At 53.0% G+C, this 17,364-nt stretch overlaps 1 protein-coding gene across 1 annotated transcript in view; it reads left to right on the top strand.

The window, feature by feature from the left end:
• Map2k1 (mitogen-activated protein kinase kinase 1) overlaps window positions 1–14,968 on the top strand; it is a 66,094-nt gene extending 51,126 nt beyond the window's left edge. Inside the window, exons 6-11 of the mRNA XM_004628799.2 lie at window positions 7,416–7,540; window positions 9,547–9,748; window positions 11,110–11,174; window positions 12,828–12,889; window positions 13,621–13,666; window positions 14,007–14,968. Of these exons, the coding sequence (XP_004628856.1) occupies window positions 7,416–7,540; window positions 9,547–9,748; window positions 11,110–11,174; window positions 12,828–12,889; window positions 13,621–13,666; window positions 14,007–14,120 (614 nt within the window). The 3' untranslated portion in view covers window positions 14,121–14,968. The remainder of the gene's footprint in view (window positions 1–7,415; window positions 7,541–9,546; window positions 9,749–11,109; window positions 11,175–12,827; window positions 12,890–13,620; window positions 13,667–14,006) is intronic.
• The last annotated feature ends 2,396 nt before the right edge of the window (window positions 14,969–17,364 follow it).

Genomic DNA, 17,364 nt, shown 5'->3' with positions numbered 1-17,364 from the left:
GGCCCCTAGACAAGGTCTTGCTATCTAGGTTAGCTTTGAATTCACCCTACTGTCCAGGCTGGCCTCCAGCTCATACAATCCTCCTGCCCCAGCCTCCCAAGTCCTGGGATGACAGGCGTGCACCAAAAGTTAGCAGTAGGCCGGGGAGATAGCTCAGTGGTGTAAGTGCCTGCCTGGCAAGTGTAAGGTCCTGAGTTTGATCCCTGGTACCCCTAGGGATCAAAAAAAAGAAAAAGAAGAAAACCAACAATAATTTGATAGCTTCCAGCATTCTGTGGGCTGGCAGGCCTCTTTTCCTGTGTGGTCCCCCTGGGCTAGCACTTCCTTCCTTTGGCATGGGCCTAGTGTAGCACACACGTACCCAGCTCTCGGGTCTTTGCAGCCTCTGCATTATCAGCATGTTGACATTCATTGGCCAAAGCAGGCGGCCTGGAAGCACGTGAAGACTGTCTCTTGCAGATAGCAGGGACAGAGTATCGTGGTCTGTTTTTTCACCTTTTCACAACAGTAAAGTCTTGACTGCTATTTACTAATGACGTTGGCTGATTACTTAGCTTTTACAAATCTCAAGAGAATGGAGAAACCGAGGCCTCCCTGAAGATGTTGGGAGGATTAAATAAGACAGTGCATAGTGGAATAAGCACTTCTCCGGCAAGTGCAAGGGCCTGAGTTCAATCCCCAGTTCCGAAAAAAAAAAAAAAAAAAGACAGTGCACACAACGCACTTAGAGCAGCGCTTGGTGCATGGCGGGCCCTTCATCAGTGTTAGCTCAGCGGGCAGGCGGGAGAGGGTTTCAGTGATTCCCCTTGCCAGAAAGCACCTTTGGTTTCTGGTTTAAACTTGGTTTAAGCTTCTTGAAATTTAGTCATTTAAAGGATCCTGGGGAAGCTCCAAATCTTCGGAAGCTAGAGGAGCAAAAGCTGCATGCCACTGTAGGCAAGGCCAGGGTGGGAGGGGGTCACCAAGGCAGAGCAGCTGCCAGAGCTTTAGCAGAAGCAGCATAGGCATGGTGCAGGAGGCCAGGTGTATGCAGGTATAGTTTGGTCAGGGCATCCTCTGCCAGGCGCGTGTGTCATGCCCCAGGCGTGGCTGGCTTTCTGCTTGTCTGGTGCATCCAACCAGGTGGGGATGGAGAGAACAGGAGGTGTCAGCCTGGCCACTGAGCCACTATCTGCCAGCATGGAGCAGGTCAGGTGCAGCCGAGTCCTCAGCACAGGAGCTCAGCTTCTGGATTTCACCTTGGGAGCTGCTTCCAAGCTGTCTGGCTGTCTCCTTGGTGGTGCAGTTGGCCTGCGGCGGGCCTGTGGCTCTGGAGAGCGCGCATTTTCCCTGAGTCCCCGAGCCGCTCCCCAGGCGTAGGTGGGTGCTGTGCACGCTTCTTCACACTAGGTCCTCCGCACAATCTCCTCCCTCATTTGAGACAGGCAGTTCGTATTTGTAAAATATTTATAGAATACCTGCCAAGTGCGAGGTACTGGATGAATCACCACGGAGGCCATAAAGACAGCTCCTAAATGAATTGTGGCTTCCAGGGGAAAGAGACTGATCTGTAAACGACTCTAGTGTACGGTGAAACATAAACAATGTCATTTTTTATGCATGACTCATTACCTTGCCAATTTCAAGCAGAATCTGATGCGACATAATTTATTAGTCAGAATTCTTTGGCTGTGTCAGAATTCAAGATTACTAATGAGAGGAAGGATTGTGTGGGTTTGCGTCTCCAGGAAGTCTGAAGGCAGAGATGAAGGGTGAAGTGTGTGGCTGCAGCCACCTCCCAGCTGTGCTCATTCTCATGGGCAGCCTTCTCAGGCAGGGTGTCCTCACTCAGAGTAGAGTGGTCCTCCCTAGGTTCCAGACAGACCTGGTTCATGGTGCTCCCTAGCCCAGGAGAAGCTCCGCCATGCTATGGCCCACCCGGGTGCTGGGCCCACTGATGGGCTCTGGCGAGAGCATCTACCCAGGACCGGGCCCATCACTGCAGCCAAGGGCTAGCTGGTGTGGAGCGCGGGGTGCTTCCCTCTGGGGCAGGGCGCACAGAGCCTCTTGCTTGGATCTCTACCCCCCGCCTGCCGTTAGCTAGCTCCTACACTTCCAGTAGAACATGCAGTACTTGTAAAGGGTGTTATCTTTTCTCTCTCATCTGTTTCTCCAAGAAACGGCCATTGCTTCCCGTTTTATAGTCCTGTTTCAGAGAAAAGAGTGCTTCTGAGTTTTTCTCCTGGGTCAGGTGCCTGGAACTGCTTGGGTCACCCTGGCTAGGGGAGGCCCTGTGAGTGACGCAGTCTGTTGAATGACCCACAGGGCTGGTGGCCTTGGGACTGGGGACGGGGTCTCTAGCTTATTAGTCTGCACCTAGAGCTTCAGGAGCATGAAGGAGGAAGGCATGCCTCCCCCAGAGCTGTTGTATGGAGGGAGGTGGTCGTTCGTTTTCTCTTTCTTTCTTTCTTTCTTTCTTTCTTTCTTTCTTTCTTTCTTTCTTTCTTTCTTTCTTTCTTTCTCTCTTTTTACTGCAAATTGAATCCATGACCTAGCGCTTACCAGGTATGCACTACATCACTGAGCTATATCCCTGGCCCTAGATAGCCTCTCCCAAATGATCCCTGTCTCCATGTGTCCCCAGCCAGGGGAGGAGCTTGGCCTTCTGACCTCTTCTTTGGACGCTGGTGGTGATTCCTGCTGAGCCATGACCCAGGGACATAGCCGATGCCTGGTTTGCTGGATCCTCAGTCACAAGCACAGAGGGTGACCTGAGTAGAGGGCCTCGTTTGAAGATGAACCCATAGGCCACGTGTTTCCTTTTGCTGAGTCTTTTAACCCTCTCTCCTCCTGCAGAGCAGCATTAGCCAGCAGTGGGTCAGAAGAGGATTTTAGCTCATGTCTGGTTTGAGTACCAAGTGCTTAGCATTCTGGTGGTCAGCATGGCTGTCCTGGCTGTGGTGGGGCCCAGCCTTGTGCTAAGTTGGGCTCTAACCTGGGTGGTATGGGGTGGGGTGCTGCTTCCATGTGGGCTTCTCTTGCCGGGGAGATTCCTTCTGGCAAGGAACTTCCTTGTGGATGTTCAGTGTCCATGCGTGTCACAGGAACACCACCACCCACTTCCCTTCCAGTCCCTCCCCTCCTTTTCTGCTTCCCTTTCTTCCCTCAGTGTAATCTGTCTCTGTGGCTCTTGCCACATCCTGTGTTAAAAATTCAGGCCATTTCTTGGAATGGCATGTGCTCATGCCACCAATCCTGAGTTTTTGTGACACTGTATGTGTGACTGTATGTGTCTAGGGCTCAGGGAAAGGTGTGGGTGGGCAGCCAGGGGTGCAGAATGGGAGGACAGAGCCGTTTGTCTCTGGGGGAGAGGCTTTCTAGATGCTGTGGGTGGAGGGGATGGGGATGAGAACACCATTTGGTAGGCTTGGGCCCTGTTCCCGGAGCCCTTGGTGGGACAGTGATGGCTGATTCCTTCTGCGCCAGGCTCTGCTGCATCTGCCCAAGTGGGCAGCAGGTGCTGAGCCACGGTGCCAGGGCAGAGCCATGGCGTTCTCAGCGTGCCCTAGCATCTCCTCCCCCAGCCTCAGCTTTCTAGTGACTTGAGTGAGCTTTTTGTGGTTTCCTGGGAGCCCTGCTATCTGGGTCTGGCTGTCTGGGTACTGGGGAGGGCACCCCATCAAGAATATGGGCTAACCGCAGCCCAACTTGGGGCATCCTGCCTCTGCTGCGAGGTCTCAGTGCCCGCTCACACCATGGTGTTGAACAGATGTTTCCCAGGCCTGGCCCAGTACGTGCCCATACACCAGAGCTCCATGGCCTCCCAGGCCGTCTCGGCTGTCAGCTGACTTGAGAAGGAGAGAGGAAAGGAGGCTGCAGTGGTGGCTGGTGGGGTTTTGGATTTCTCTGGGTTTTCATTGCCTCCTTCCTAGTTCGTGCCCCCGGGGCCCTGGAGCTGGAGGTGGGCCTGGCTGGCCACAGGTTAGCTTGCCCATCGTGGCGCCTTTCTGGTTCTTCATCACAGAGGTCTTAGGGCTTTGCCAAGAGTGCCAGGAAGAGGTGGTCTGAAACCTCGAATTACCATCTCCAAAACCTCATTGGGGGCCAGGAGTGGGGCTCCCAGGAATGCAGTTACTTGGCGTGCACGAGGAACTATGTGAGTAAATAAATAGTAAGACATTTATAGTCTTGCTTGCCCTTTTGAAACCTTCAGTTCTTGCTTTTCCAGGATCATTTCAGTTTGGAGTTGGCCCATGTCACAGATGAGCAAGTCTGTTCTTTGGCGTCACCCCTCTTGCTACTTGTCAGGCCCCCTCCTTCCTGCCTTCTCTCTCTTCAGACTGTCCCAGGCTCCCCAGAGGTGCTGTCTGTCTCTCAAGGCTACCCTTCTACACCTTAGGGAACACAGCTCCTTTATTACCTAAACCAAGAAAAAGGAAGGCACCAGGACACTGGAGGCCTAGGGGTGCTACTCTCAAGAGAGTCCGACGCTTCTCCTGGGAGACCCCAGCCCACCTCCGTGGCTGCCTGTCACACTGTGCACATGAGCTTTGGGCTGGGCTGGTTTTGGTCTCCCCTGGTGGTGAGAGCCTTAAAGATAGGAGCCAGGACTGTGTCCTGTTTCCTCAGTGCTCAGGGCAGCCACGCCATATCAGTGTTGTGGGATAAATCATTGGCCCCTGAATTATTTTACCCAAAACCCTATTTTATCTATCTATCTATCTATCTATCTATCTATCTATCTATCTATCTATCTATCTATCTATTTATTTTGGCAGAACCAGGGATTGAACTCAGGCCCATGCACTTGCCAGGGAAGCACTTATTCTACTGAGCCATCTCCCCGGCCCCCAAGCCCCTATTTTAGAGAGAGAGAAAATACTTAGAAATTAAACCTTGAAATACATTTTTGTGGGAAATTCAGGGGCTCTGAACAGCAGTTATTTCTGGGGCAGAATATAGCAGAAGCCGGGCATGGTGATGCACTTGGGGGGCTAAGCAGGAGGGTCACTGAGAGTTTGAGGCCAGCCTGGGCTGCACGTTGAGTTCAAGGCAGCCTGAACTACATAGCAAGACCCTGTCTCAACAAAACAAAATAAAACAACCCCCCCCCCAAGAAAACCCCACCCTTTCTTCCTTGTAGGTTGTTTGGGTTTTTTAAAATAAAAACTTCTCATTCTCTCTTTCTATTTATTTGTTTGGATTTTTGCAATAGTATCCCACTGCGTAGCCCAGACTGGGCACAAATGCACAGTGATCCTCTTGCCTCAGCCTCTGGTGCTGGCATTATAGGTCTCTTTTGGTTGAAGGATTACCTGTCACTGCAGGGTCGGGCACCAGGCCTAGGCATCTTGTGCGGTCCACAGGGAAGCCCTTGACCTGGGAGCCCAAGGATGAAGGACACAGCCTGGCCTGGGCTCCTCCAGCATCACTCTTGCCATTGAGGGATCTGAGAGGACCTGTGGGCTGGGGAGGCTCTGGAAGTAGAGGGCTGGCGCCTGTTCTATCCCCTACAAGGGGCGCTCTCCTAGGCCCGAGAGAAGAGCAGGGTGGGCTCTGGCTGGAGGTGGGAATAGGAGGGTGGGCCAGCATAGAAGAGGTCAGGTAGCCCAGGGCAGGGAAGGGAGGCGGGGAGGATGAAGGCAGGTGAAGGGGCCAGAGCTGTGGCAGGGGCTGCCATGCTGGGGTTCTGGTCGCCTGTAGACTGGGTAAGGGGAGCTGCAGGTGGGCTGGCTCCAGAGCTGGGCTGACGAGGGTGCCCACAAGGTAGCCTTCTGGCCCAGAGGTCTGTCCTGCACCCAGGGCTTGCTGAAGGGGGTGGGTACGTGTGGTGGAACGGCAGTCTTAAGTGCCCAGGTCTCCTGTCTGACTTTCCAGGTCAGCAAGAGGGACAAGGGGCACCTGCCTTCCCTGTGCCACTGATATCCACATCCTGGCAGTAGAAAGTGTCCTTGGGGCTGCAGGTCTGGGAGTGAGGTGCCCCTGGCTCATGACACCACCCTTATGCCGCCATGAGAGCACAGCGGGTGCTGCTCTACTGACCATGGCATAGCCAGCCCAGAGAGGAGCAGGGACAGCAGATGGCAGTGCTGGGACTTGAACTCAGGCTATTGGTCTCTTTAGCCAGGGCTCCTCTTGCTTGCGTGCAGAGGCAGCACAGTGCATGGTGCACGCCTGTCTCCAGATCCCTCTGCACACATGTGACCTGGGGTGCTGTCTCCCACAGGCAGCTGTGGACTCTTGCCTGTGCCCTGGGGCCTGTCCTAGCACAAGGCCTGGGGAGGGAGTGTGGGGCCCTGCATCTCTCCCCGAGGTCACATGGTCCCGTTCTTTGGCTGTCAGAGCAGCCCCTGGCCCTGAGTGCCCATGCCTGGCTTTAGGTTTGTTTGCTTTGAGGCTCGCAGACCACCTGGCCCTGCATGTGGGTCTTGGCTCCTTTCTTGTCAGCCTTCTCACACTAAAAATACGAGGTTCTGAACAGTGGGGATTTGACCAGTTTGACATTGCCACCTCCCCGTACGTGGCAGGTGCCTGGGACCATGCGCTGAGCCACAGGTGGGCAGAGGGTGGCTCCAGGTGTCAGAAGGCCTGGGCTCTTCTTTCTGCATTATTTGGTGTTTGCTCTGTGACCTTGAGCGAGCTCTTGGGACCTGGGCTACCTTGTCTCAGCTGTCATAGAAATTAGAACTGAGGCAGCAGCCTAAGTTTATAGACAGAAGCTTAAATTCAGAAGGAAAAGATTGGGCAATTTAGGGTCTTAGACTAAGTTAGACTGTGCCTCAAATGAAGAATATAAATGGGCGCAATGAAGTCCTTGCAAAGGCCCTGGCTCTGTGTCCAGGACGGGGGCGTGTCCGGTTAGCCTCTGGGCTGTATTTACGTGGGCGTGGCAGTCTCGTTGTCTGCGCTTGTCTGCCGCCCTAGTGATGTGGCCACAGACACTCTCACCAGGAGGAGTTGGAAAAACAGACTTAAGGTTTTTTTTGTTTTGTTTTGTTTTGTTTTGTTTTTTAAATAGGGTCTTGCTGTGCAGTTCAGGCTGGTTTTGAACTCACTATGTAGGCTAGGCTGGCCTTCAACTCATGGTGATCCTCCTACCTTGGCCTGCCGACTGCTAGCATGCCAGGCATGCACCACCATGCTCTGCTTAAACAGACTTTAAAAGCTTGACTGTGGTGACTGACTCCTTCCTGTTGGTCATCTGGCTTGAATCTGGCATCCTCAGAATAGAAATTTCTTTCCTGCTTCTGCAGCCATTGGTCACTTCATCCCATGCCCTCTTTTGGCCCTGGAACTAGAGGGACACAGGGCTTGGGCCTCTGGTGTGTGCAGGGCAAGAGCTGCCTCCCAGGGACATCCGTTCCTGACTCCGTCTTGCCCGGCCCCTCCCAGCCTGCCTGCATCACTGCCCTAACTTGCTGTCCCTCTTTCTGCAGATGTCAAGCCCTCCAACATCCTGGTCAACTCCCGCGGGGAGATCAAGCTCTGTGACTTCGGGGTCAGCGGGCAGCTCATTGACTCCATGGCCAATTCCTTCGTGGGCACCAGGTCCTACATGTCGGTACGGGCGGCACGTCCCATTCCATAGGCTTCTTGGTGGGGCAGAGACAGCCGTTGCTACCGAGCCAGTCTTGTGTTGAGTGCCAGATTGGAGGCAGAGGTGGCAGAGGAGGGAGGCCCAGGGGTCTTCTCCAAGTTAGTGTCTGTGACATGACCTCGGCGTGTCACAGGCCTGGGCTGCCTGCAGTTGGGGTTTTAACTGATGAGGAGAGATTGCAGCAGCCCAGCCCAGCCCTGGCCTCATTCAAAGGCCCTCTTTACCAGGTTGTCCCTACTCCCAGAGTGCCTGGTGTGGCCTCAGTGCAGGCTGTACCACCTCTCCTTTTCTGTTAGCAGCAAACGGCATCACTGCTTGGGACAGAAACCATTTTCTAAGTCCTTCCTGTACCTGTGTGCTTAGCAGCCAGCAGTTCCTCCGCTCCCGAGTCTCCATTTTGCCCTTCCTCCCCCGTTCCCTCCTCTTCCTCCTCCTCCCCCTTCCTCTTCCTTCTTCTCTTCTCCTCTTCCCTCCTTTCCTTCTCTCCCTCCTCCCCATATTTCCTCTTATTCCTCCACCCTGTCTCCCAGTCACCTGACCCAGTCTGGCCAGCATCCATCCTGTCCTCTGTGCAGCTGGCTCCCACCACCACTGGAGCACTTTGTAGTGGACCCCATGCTTGCGAGCTCTGAAGCAGAGCCAGCTGCAGATGTCCCTTGTTCCTGGGGACGGATGTGGGACAAGGCAGGCAGGTGATAAGTGATTGTCTGGTTGCTGGTGTGTGCAGGCCCCTGCAAGGGACCGGGTGCAGGGTGATGGGGAGGGAGGAGGCGGCAGGTTGGGTGAGCCGAGTCAAGTAGGCGGGGAGGAATGCATGCACGTGGTCGGCTGGGGGCTGTGGGTGGCAGGCCAGGAGGCTGAGCCTAGCTGTACCTGTATTTGGCCTTGGTGTGGTCAGGTGCTCCTTCCCACACACGTCCTGCTCTGTCTGGAAGCCTCGGGGAAGTGATGTTATCTTCTTCTTCCTCAAAGGGCAGGGTTGGAGCCAGCTGCCCTGCCCCTTGCACGTGCTCCTGCCCGCTTTGTCCTTCTGCCCCATCACAGCCCTCATGCTGTTTGCACCCCTCCACAAGCCACTGGCCATGGGCTGCTTCTTCACACTGCCCTGTCATCCCCTTTGCTGCTTCCCTGAGCTGCTGGGAACTGAGCCACTCATCCCCTGGGCATTGGGTGCCAGCTGGTCTCAAAGCAGCAAATAGGCCTGAAACTTGGGACCCAGTTTCAGGTGTTGTGTTTTGTGCTTATGTGGTCAGTCTAAAATAGTCTAGCGTTAGGGTTAGTGGCACATTCCCTGGGAGAAGTTAATTTAATACTTAAATAAATATTCCATGGTCAGAGTAAAGGTTTTCATGGTGTCCTTGAAATACACATTACCTGAAATACTGTAATGCACAGTAAAAATAACACTTCTGTATAGCACTGTATACCTTTTTCTCTTGGACTCTTCCCACGAGTGTCAGCTCGTTCTTGTTGAGCATTTGCAACATGTGACATAGATTTTCATTTTCATTGGTTTGTTTTCACCTCCTCAGTGATGCCAGTGAGCAGAGTGGGCATTCTGTCTTGCCCTTGTTATCAGTACCAGCAGCGACTCCGTTTTACAGACAAGGAACCTGAAGCTCAGGATCTGGCTGTCTTGGCCTTCGATCCTTTGTGCCTTTATCCACTGCATCAGCCCATTTGTGCTCCAGAAGCTTCGTATTTGAGCCTTAGGCAGGACGATGAGCCTATCACTGTGGGCCTTTTAGACAGGTGGCCCATCGGTTGGAGAAGGGTAGCCAGAAGGGGCTGAGCTGCTGTGGGCCCAGAGCAGGTTACAGGGGAGAGAGCAGAAAGGAAGGTGTGCACCCCAGTTAGCTAGTATCTGGTGAACATGATTTGGGGATGACTGAGACAGCAAGTGCAAGAGGACCCTGAAACGGTTGGGAGCTGTCCCAGGTAACTGATCTGTGTCTCCTGTCTCTCTGCAGCCAGAAAGACTGCAGGGCACCCACTACTCAGTGCAGTCGGACATCTGGAGCATGGGGCTTTCTCTGGTGGAGATGGCAGTTGGGAGGTACCCCATCCCCCCTCCAGACGCCAAGGAGTTGGAGCTGATGTTCGGGTGCCAGGTGGAGGGAGATGCGGCCGAGACACCACCTAGGCCCAGGACACCTGGGAGACCCCTCAGCTGTGAGTGGCCGCTATGCTTTTAGCTGGGCTTGGGGACTTACTCTCCGGTTTGGGAGCAGCTGGGTCCCTGCACCTTCTGCCAGCCCTGCCTCTCTGTTTTGCTTTGAGGTTTTGGTATGTAGTGGAGGCTGGCCTTTAACTCTCAGTGATCCTCCTGCTTCAGCCTCTCAGGGACTGGGATTACAGGTGTGCTCCCCACATCTGGCTGTGCCCCTGTCTGCAGTGAGGGAGCGGTGGGGAAGGGGTCTGCAGGTGGGGGTGGGAATCACGGCTGGGCATACAACTTCCTGCCATGTGCTGAGTGCCCACTTTGTTCTAGGCGGAGTGCTTAGCACTTAACATTAGTTGCCTTTTAACCATGACATTGCTCAGTGGATACATTGTTCATTGAGATAAATTCACATAGCATAAAATTGGCACTTTAGGGCTGGAGAGATGGCTCAGTGGTCTAAAGCACCTACTTGAAACAAGCTTGGCAAAGCACAAGGACCACGGTTCAATCCTCCAGCACCACATGCCAGCCAGCCCCGTCCCCTGGTGGGCTGAGCTGGCCACACACACACACACACAATAAATAAATGTAATAAATAAAAATAAATAAATATTTAAAAAAAAAAATTGGCACTTTAAAGTATGGAGCCGAGCTGGGTGTGGAAATGCACACCTGGAATGCCAGCACCCTGGGATCCTAGGTTTGAGCCTACCCCGGGCTGGCGTAGCTCAGTGCAGAGGCCCTCAGTTCATTCCCCAGGCACACATGCGCGCGCACGTGCACACGCGCACACACAGGTTCTGTGGTTTGTAGCGTATTCCTCTGTTGGGCAGCCATCACCGCCCTCCCCCGCCAGAGCATTTCCATCCGCTGGAAGAGAGCCCAGGCCCACAGCCCCAGTTGCCTCCAGCTTCCTGAGAGCCCACCCCGGCAGTGGCTCCTCTGGCTGTGGGCACTGTTATGGTCTGTTTCACAAGTAAGGAAACTGAGGCACAGAATATTTAATATGCCAAGGCCAAGTGCACGCCGAGCACTGTGTGGTGGCCACTGTGATACACAAGGTTCCCTTGGACAGCTGGTGTGGCAAGGGGAAGGGGGCACCTGTGGGGCTGCTGCCAGTCACGGGGGGCTGGGCTTTGGGTCCTGGCCCACCCCATTTGCCCCTCCTAGGCAGGAAGAGGTACATAAATCCCTGTCCGTGTGTGCTTTAAAAACTCACTTTGTCTTAGTGGCCACCCAAAATTGGCGGAAGTGTGCACACTTTGGCTGTGGCAGGGCCCAGACTGTGGCCATCACGGGCCCGTATCCTGCTTATGCATAGTCACCTGGCTGTTCTAAGTTTTCCTTTTCCTTTGCATGAAACCTGTAGCATACGGAATGGACAGCCGGCCTCCCATGGCGATTTTCGAGTTGCTGGATTACATAGTCAACGAGGTGAGGATGGCTAGCCCCTCACTGGGAATTTGTGTGCTCTTCGTAGGGCACCCCTAGGTAACAGCGGGCGGGAAGCCAAGTGCTCTCCGCACTGGGGTCCCCAGGTGCTCCTGCTGTGGGATGAGTGGCTGGTTTAGAAGCTGTCAGCCCCTCCCTGGGGTGTGCAGGCAGCTCCGAGTCCTTCTTCCTCCTCCTCTAAAGGGATGGAGGGGCTGGCCTGGGTGGGGACAGGTTCTGACATGCTGAAGAGGCAGCTGGGGTCCCACTTAGGTACAGGATAGCAACCCAATTCTGCCTTCCTCAAGACTTTACCATTCTATGAAACGAGACCTCATTCTGGGCTCAGAAAGGTCCCTAAGCTCACCAGGGAAAAGCCTGGTTCACTCCAGAGGGTGTGGGGTGCCAGTAAGTTTTGCTGACCTCTGAGTGTGCAGTGCTGTGCTGAGCCCCATGGAGGCAGGTGAGTGGCCAGGTCTGCACCTTGCTGGGGCAGGAGTTAGGATGCCACCCAGTTAGGCACTGGGCAGAGCCCTGTGGAGGTGAGAGGTGCCTGGGATGCATAGCAGCCTGTCCTAGGGAGTGCTCCGCCGTGCTCCCTGCAGCCATACCTCATGCGCCTACTTAGTCCCCTAAGCAGTCAGCGGGTCAGCCATAGCTGTCCTCTTCATGCAGACAAGCAAACAGGCCCCCCTACCACCTTTGGGCCCTGGGCTGCCCTTCTAGGACACAGCCCTTCCTGGCTGGGAGTGGCTGCTGGCCTCTGGAGCGCACCCCTCCTCCCTCAGCAGCAGGGACAGCCTGCAGGGCCCTTGGTCCTAAGAGCTGGCTTATAGTCAACCTAGGATCAGAAGGATGTTAGTAATAGTCTTCTTTGCCCGAGATGGGAGTTTCATTGTGTTGCTGTCACTCTGGCTACCCCAGAGTTGAGGTTATAGGTGCACACTGCTGTACCCAGCTAATGTTGCATTTTTATTATTCAATCGCTTGTTGATTTGAGGATACACATCAGAGCAGCAATGTCCTAGGCCCTGTTGGGGGTCAGCTGCTCCCAGTGCAGCCACACAGCTCCCAGCACAGGTCACGCAGCCGACTCACCTTTCCTGGGCCATGCGATACAACAGCATTAGCCTTGCAGTGTGGCTGTTCTGGCCGGAGGCCTGAAGACAGCCTCGCTTCTGCAGTGCACAGGTCGCATCCTCCCAGGCCCGCTGTCTGCCAGGGGATGCCTTATTAACTGCCCTCTGCCTCTGCAGGCTCAGCAAAGAGGGCTTCGGAGTTCATTTCTGCGGAGCATCTGGGCCTGAGCTGCCTATTTTGTACGTCCTTGTAGCTGCTCCTGTTAGAAACTGCTCTTGACAGCTGCATGCCAGCTACACCCTTAGAGCTGTGGTCAGAGGTCAGTGGGCATGAGCTTCATAAGAATAAACAGAACTGAGGCCTACGGAGTAACAGGGATTTGTTAGCCACCAGACAGGCAAGTGCTAAAAATCTTGATGCACTTCCAGTTCTTAACTGTGCTTGGAGACAGTTGGGACTCCGTGAGGGATAGCAGTGTGCGGAGGAGGGGTGGACTGGGTCGGGACAAGCCGGAGGTGCAGGAGATGCCTGAGGGGGAGAGCCAGGCATTTCTTACACCTCCACCTGTGTTTGCAGCCACCTCCAAAACTGCCCAATGGAGTCTTCAGTCTGGAATTTCAGGATTTTGTAAATAAATGGTAAGTTTGCTCCTTATCTGGAAGGCAGCAGGAGGGCTCTTGGAGCTCCAGTATAGCACTGGCATATATGAGGCCCAGGGTTCAATCCCCAGTGCCACAAAGAAATCAAAAGTAGGACTCGTGCAGATCATGCAAGGCTGCCCTGGATTGATCAGCCTACCTTCCCCAGTCCTGAGACTACCAGTTTTTTGTTTTTTTTTTTTTTTTTTTTTTTTTTTATTTGTGTGTGTGTGTGTGTGTGTGTGTGTGTGTGTGCGTGTGCGTGTGTGTGTGTGTGTGTCCAGCTCACCCACCAGGGGGCGGGGCTGGCTGGCATGTGGTGCTGGGGGATTGAACCGCGGTCCCTGTGCTTTTTTGCTAAGCTTGTTCTAAGTAGGTGCTTTAGTCCACTGAGCCATCTCACCAGCCCAGAGACTACCAGTTTTGCTTCTGCTGGGCACAGTGGTACCCTCTCCCCTCTAGCGGTGCAGTAGCTTTCTTGCCAGCGCCAGGACCTATGCTGTGGATTAGGGCTGCTGCTGTGGTGCGCTGGGGGCCAGGCTGGGCTCCCAGTCCTCAGCCTCAGGCTCTTGGGTGTGGGCCAGCTCCCAGCACTTCTCTGGACATGCCATTGTGCATGGGCAGGAAGCAGAGGGCTCAGTGCCCTCTTTGGCAGGGACGGCCAAGTGCAGACGGCAGTGTGAACTGGAGCTGGCCCAGCCCAAAGCACTCATTACCTTCCTTCCTTCCAGCTTAATAAAAAACCCAGCGGAGAGAGCAGACTTGAAGCAACTCATGGTAAGGCCAGTACTTCAGATTCTCGCCATACCAGCCTGTGCACTAGGTGTCCCCCTCCATCATCTGCCCAGGACTCCCAGGACATCCCCAGCGTAGTGCCTCGTCCAGAGTCAGTTCACAGCAGCTGGGAGACCCATTCTGGGCTGCTGGAGGGAGGCTTGTGGGCCTCACTGTAGCACTGATGGGCTCCAGAGGTGATCTCTGGCTGCCTATGTGTACGTCCGTCTGTTCAGTATGGAAGGCAGGGTCACAGGGCCTTGCTGGCCCTGCTACCTGGCTCTGAGACCCAGTTTCCCTTTTGGTGGCTCCTGTAACACATTTTCCACATGCTTGCATGCAGGTTCATGCTTTCATCAAACGCTCTGATGCCGAGGAGGTGGACTTCGCAGGTTGGCTGTGCTCCACCATTGGCCTTAACCAGCCCAGCACCCCGACCCACGCGGCTGGCATCTGAGCTGTGGCCCAGGCATCCTCAGCCACTGGTGGCTCTCTGGCCTCTCCCTCGCTTCTCCTCAGATGTGCATTTCACCTGTGACCCAGGAGGCAGATGCAGCATGTGCCAAGCTGTACTCATGTTCCTTTTAATAGTCTTTGTGGTCACCATTGTCACCAGAAGTGGGTTGGCTTTGTGTTTGGGGCTGTTTGTGGGTGATCAAACACATGCCAAGCCAAACAGTGACAATTGGTGACTGTGGCTGTTCTTGCTCCATGTCGCTGGCTCCTTGCCACTGGTGTCTCCAGCTTTGGGGATACCAGGCGGCTCTGCCCCCTGCCAGGCACCTCCTCTCAGCAGACAGGAAGGGCCTCAGAGTCCGTCCTCGGCAGCGCATGGGACGCATGCTGTGTTGTGACTCAAGCATCATGGGAAAGTGGACATCACTTTATTTTTTGTTTTTGATGTAGAATTCAGGAATTTCCATCAAAATCTAGCCAGAGCCCCTCACTGCCATGAAAGCCGGGGCTTCACCAGTGTTTGTCTACCTGGTGATCTGGAGAATTCTGGTTGTGTCTCTGTATTTATTTTTAAATATGCCGTGTGGGTACTTAGTGGTCTATGGCTTTAGGTTTCAATTAGTGTTTCTAAAATAGTGGGTTTATTTTGAATGTCAAAAAGGATCAAGGCATTAAACATGTCAGACTTCTACCTTCTCCCCAATCCAGATACCAATGCTATTGTAAAACAAGTGTGTATAGTGCCTAAAAACTATGAAAATCCTTTTAATCACTTTAATCCAGATGTTTAACAAATCTAATCTCTTATTCTAATAAATATACTGTCAAATTTTAAAACGGATAAAAGCTTTTCTTCTGAGGCAGGCTTTCAGTGTCTCCTGTACACAGGACCGTGACAGCGGGGCACCAAGTGGCACCTGGCCCTGGCTCAGGGTGGGCAGGAGCAGGCTGAGGCAAGGCACAGGCTCTCAGCACAGTGGTGCCACATCCTGGGATCCTGGGCTGCAGCCTTCCCTGTCCCCAGCACTACAGGGCCCACATTTTCCGCCTGTTGCTTTATTTTTTTGGTATTTAGTACAGGGTTTACAGGGTCTCACTACACAGATCAGACTTGTAATTCTCATCTTCACCCTCCCGAGTGCTGGGATTACAGGTGCACCATACCACGCCCAGTCTCAATCCGCCAGGGATGGAACCCCAGCCACTGTACTCTGCTTAAACAGGTGCTTTAGTCCACTGAGCTATATGGCCAGCCCCTCCCATCACTATATCCCAGCAAGTAAGGGCTAAGAAGTCTAAAAATTGCAAAGCACTTCTCACACAAACCCTCATTTCCATCACCTGGCTTGAGCATGGGCTCCTGATAGTGGATGGTGACAGCCGATTGGGTCCCTGTGCGGGGCAGTGGTCCCCTTGCTCCCTGACAGCACTTCACGCTCAGCCGCTCCTCCCTGGCAGGAAGTTCTTCAGGGTTACTGTCAGCCCTGGAAGGTGGCAGTGGTGCCTGTTAGGTTTTTCAGCGCAGTAGAGACAGGAAAGGTAAGAGGCCTTTACTGACTCCAAGGACACAGAGAGGATCTAAAGGAGATAGGGGATCCTCTGACTTGAGACCAAGGGTCGTTGGGGTTATGTGAGGTTTGCTAGGGGTGGTGTCTGAGGGGCAGGCAGGTTTAGGGATACCTAAGTGATTGGGGTCTTCCTTGTGGTACTGGAAAAATGAAATTGTATCTAGAACTGGAGGTGGGGGTGGAGGAGATGATCTCTGGGAATATAAGCTGTTGTTTTGGGGCTTCAGCCATGTTAGATGACAACAATTCAGCAATTCATACTTAGAACCTAAGAGCAGAGAACAAAACTATGTTCCATAGCCACTGGGGTCCTCTCCTTTGCAAAATGACTTCTAGAATTTTGGGAACACACGGACTGACTGATCAGTTTCTCCGCTCTTTTTTGTGGTTTATTGTTTTGGTTTTTTTGTTTCTGGTGCTAAGGACCAAACCCAGGGCTTCCCGCTTGCTAGGCAAGCATTCTACCCTTGAGCCAAGCCCCCAGCCCCCTTTTTATTTTTTAAAGAATAGGCAGATTGTAGAAAATGAAAGCTTAAATGTATCTAACAGATGGTGCCGGAGGATTGCCCTGAGTTTGAAGCCAGTCTGGACTACACAGAGAAATCCTATCTCAACAAAAAAGAAAAAGCCGATTTCATGTGGGATGAAAAATAGAACCTGTGTACTGTCCCGAGTAGGTAGTTGCCCTCTAGCGGCCACAGTAAGGGATACTGGCTAGGACGTAAGGACCAGCCAGCTGTTGTCAGTAGGCTGACCTACACCTCTCCCACACATTCAGGCTGAAGGTAAAAACCCACACCCTGCGTTTCGGTAATGAAGACAGGATGCCACCCACACTGAGGATGGCTTCTGTAAATGAACAAGCTCAGTCAGATGCAGTGACAGATGCTTGTAATCCAGGCTACTTGGAAGGCTGATGCAGGAGGATTGCAAGTTCAAGAACAGTCTGGGTAACTAGGGAGACCCTAGTTCAAAATCAAAAGGGTCAGGAACACAGCTCAGGGGTCCAGGCCCTTCTCCAGCACCATGAACAAAATGAACAAACTGCACCCTCATTAGGAAGGATCGCTGTAACCCCACACCAGGATCTGAACATTTTCTTGCTTCATGTCTTTCAAAGATGTTTAAAATTTTGTACTCATGGCCAGGCTTTGTGGTGCATGCTTATAATCTTGGGGCTACATAGTAAGACCCTGTTTCAAACAATTAAAAAGTACTACATTTTTAGAGTTAAAAAAGATTACTTTCCAGTCATTTTTGTTTTTGAGAATGATGTGTCCAGCATCAGTCTTGCAATGTTTTATCTTTTTTGAGATTCCATTTTCAAACCTCAAATCTACTAAAATATTTGTAACAAGTTTTTTGGGTTTTTTTGATGCAGAGTCTTGCTATGCAGTTCTGACCAAGTTCACTTTGCAGCCCAGGCTGGCCTCAAACTTGCAGCCATCCTCCAGCTTCGGCCTCCTGAGTACTGGGATTACAGGCATGCACCACTATGCCCAGCAAAATCTCAACTTTAAATGTAAGTCTCAACAACTCTTCCTCTTTAGTGTTCTTCTCTTTATTATCAAACTTCAACCTCCCAGGGCTGAGGATACAGTTCAGTGGCACACTGCCTGCCTGGTGAGGGCCTGAGTTCAATTCCAGTTACCAAAAAAAAAAAAACAAAAAAAAAAC

This window comes from Octodon degus, unplaced genomic scaffold (genome assembly GCF_000260255.1).
Source record: "Octodon degus isolate 3935 unplaced genomic scaffold, OctDeg1.0 scaffold00026, whole genome shotgun sequence".
NCBI classification, from domain to species: domain Eukaryota; kingdom Metazoa; phylum Chordata; class Mammalia; order Rodentia; family Octodontidae; genus Octodon; species Octodon degus.
The sequence above is the reverse complement of the archived record's forward strand: the minus strand, read 5'-3'. Positions and strand labels throughout refer to the sequence as shown.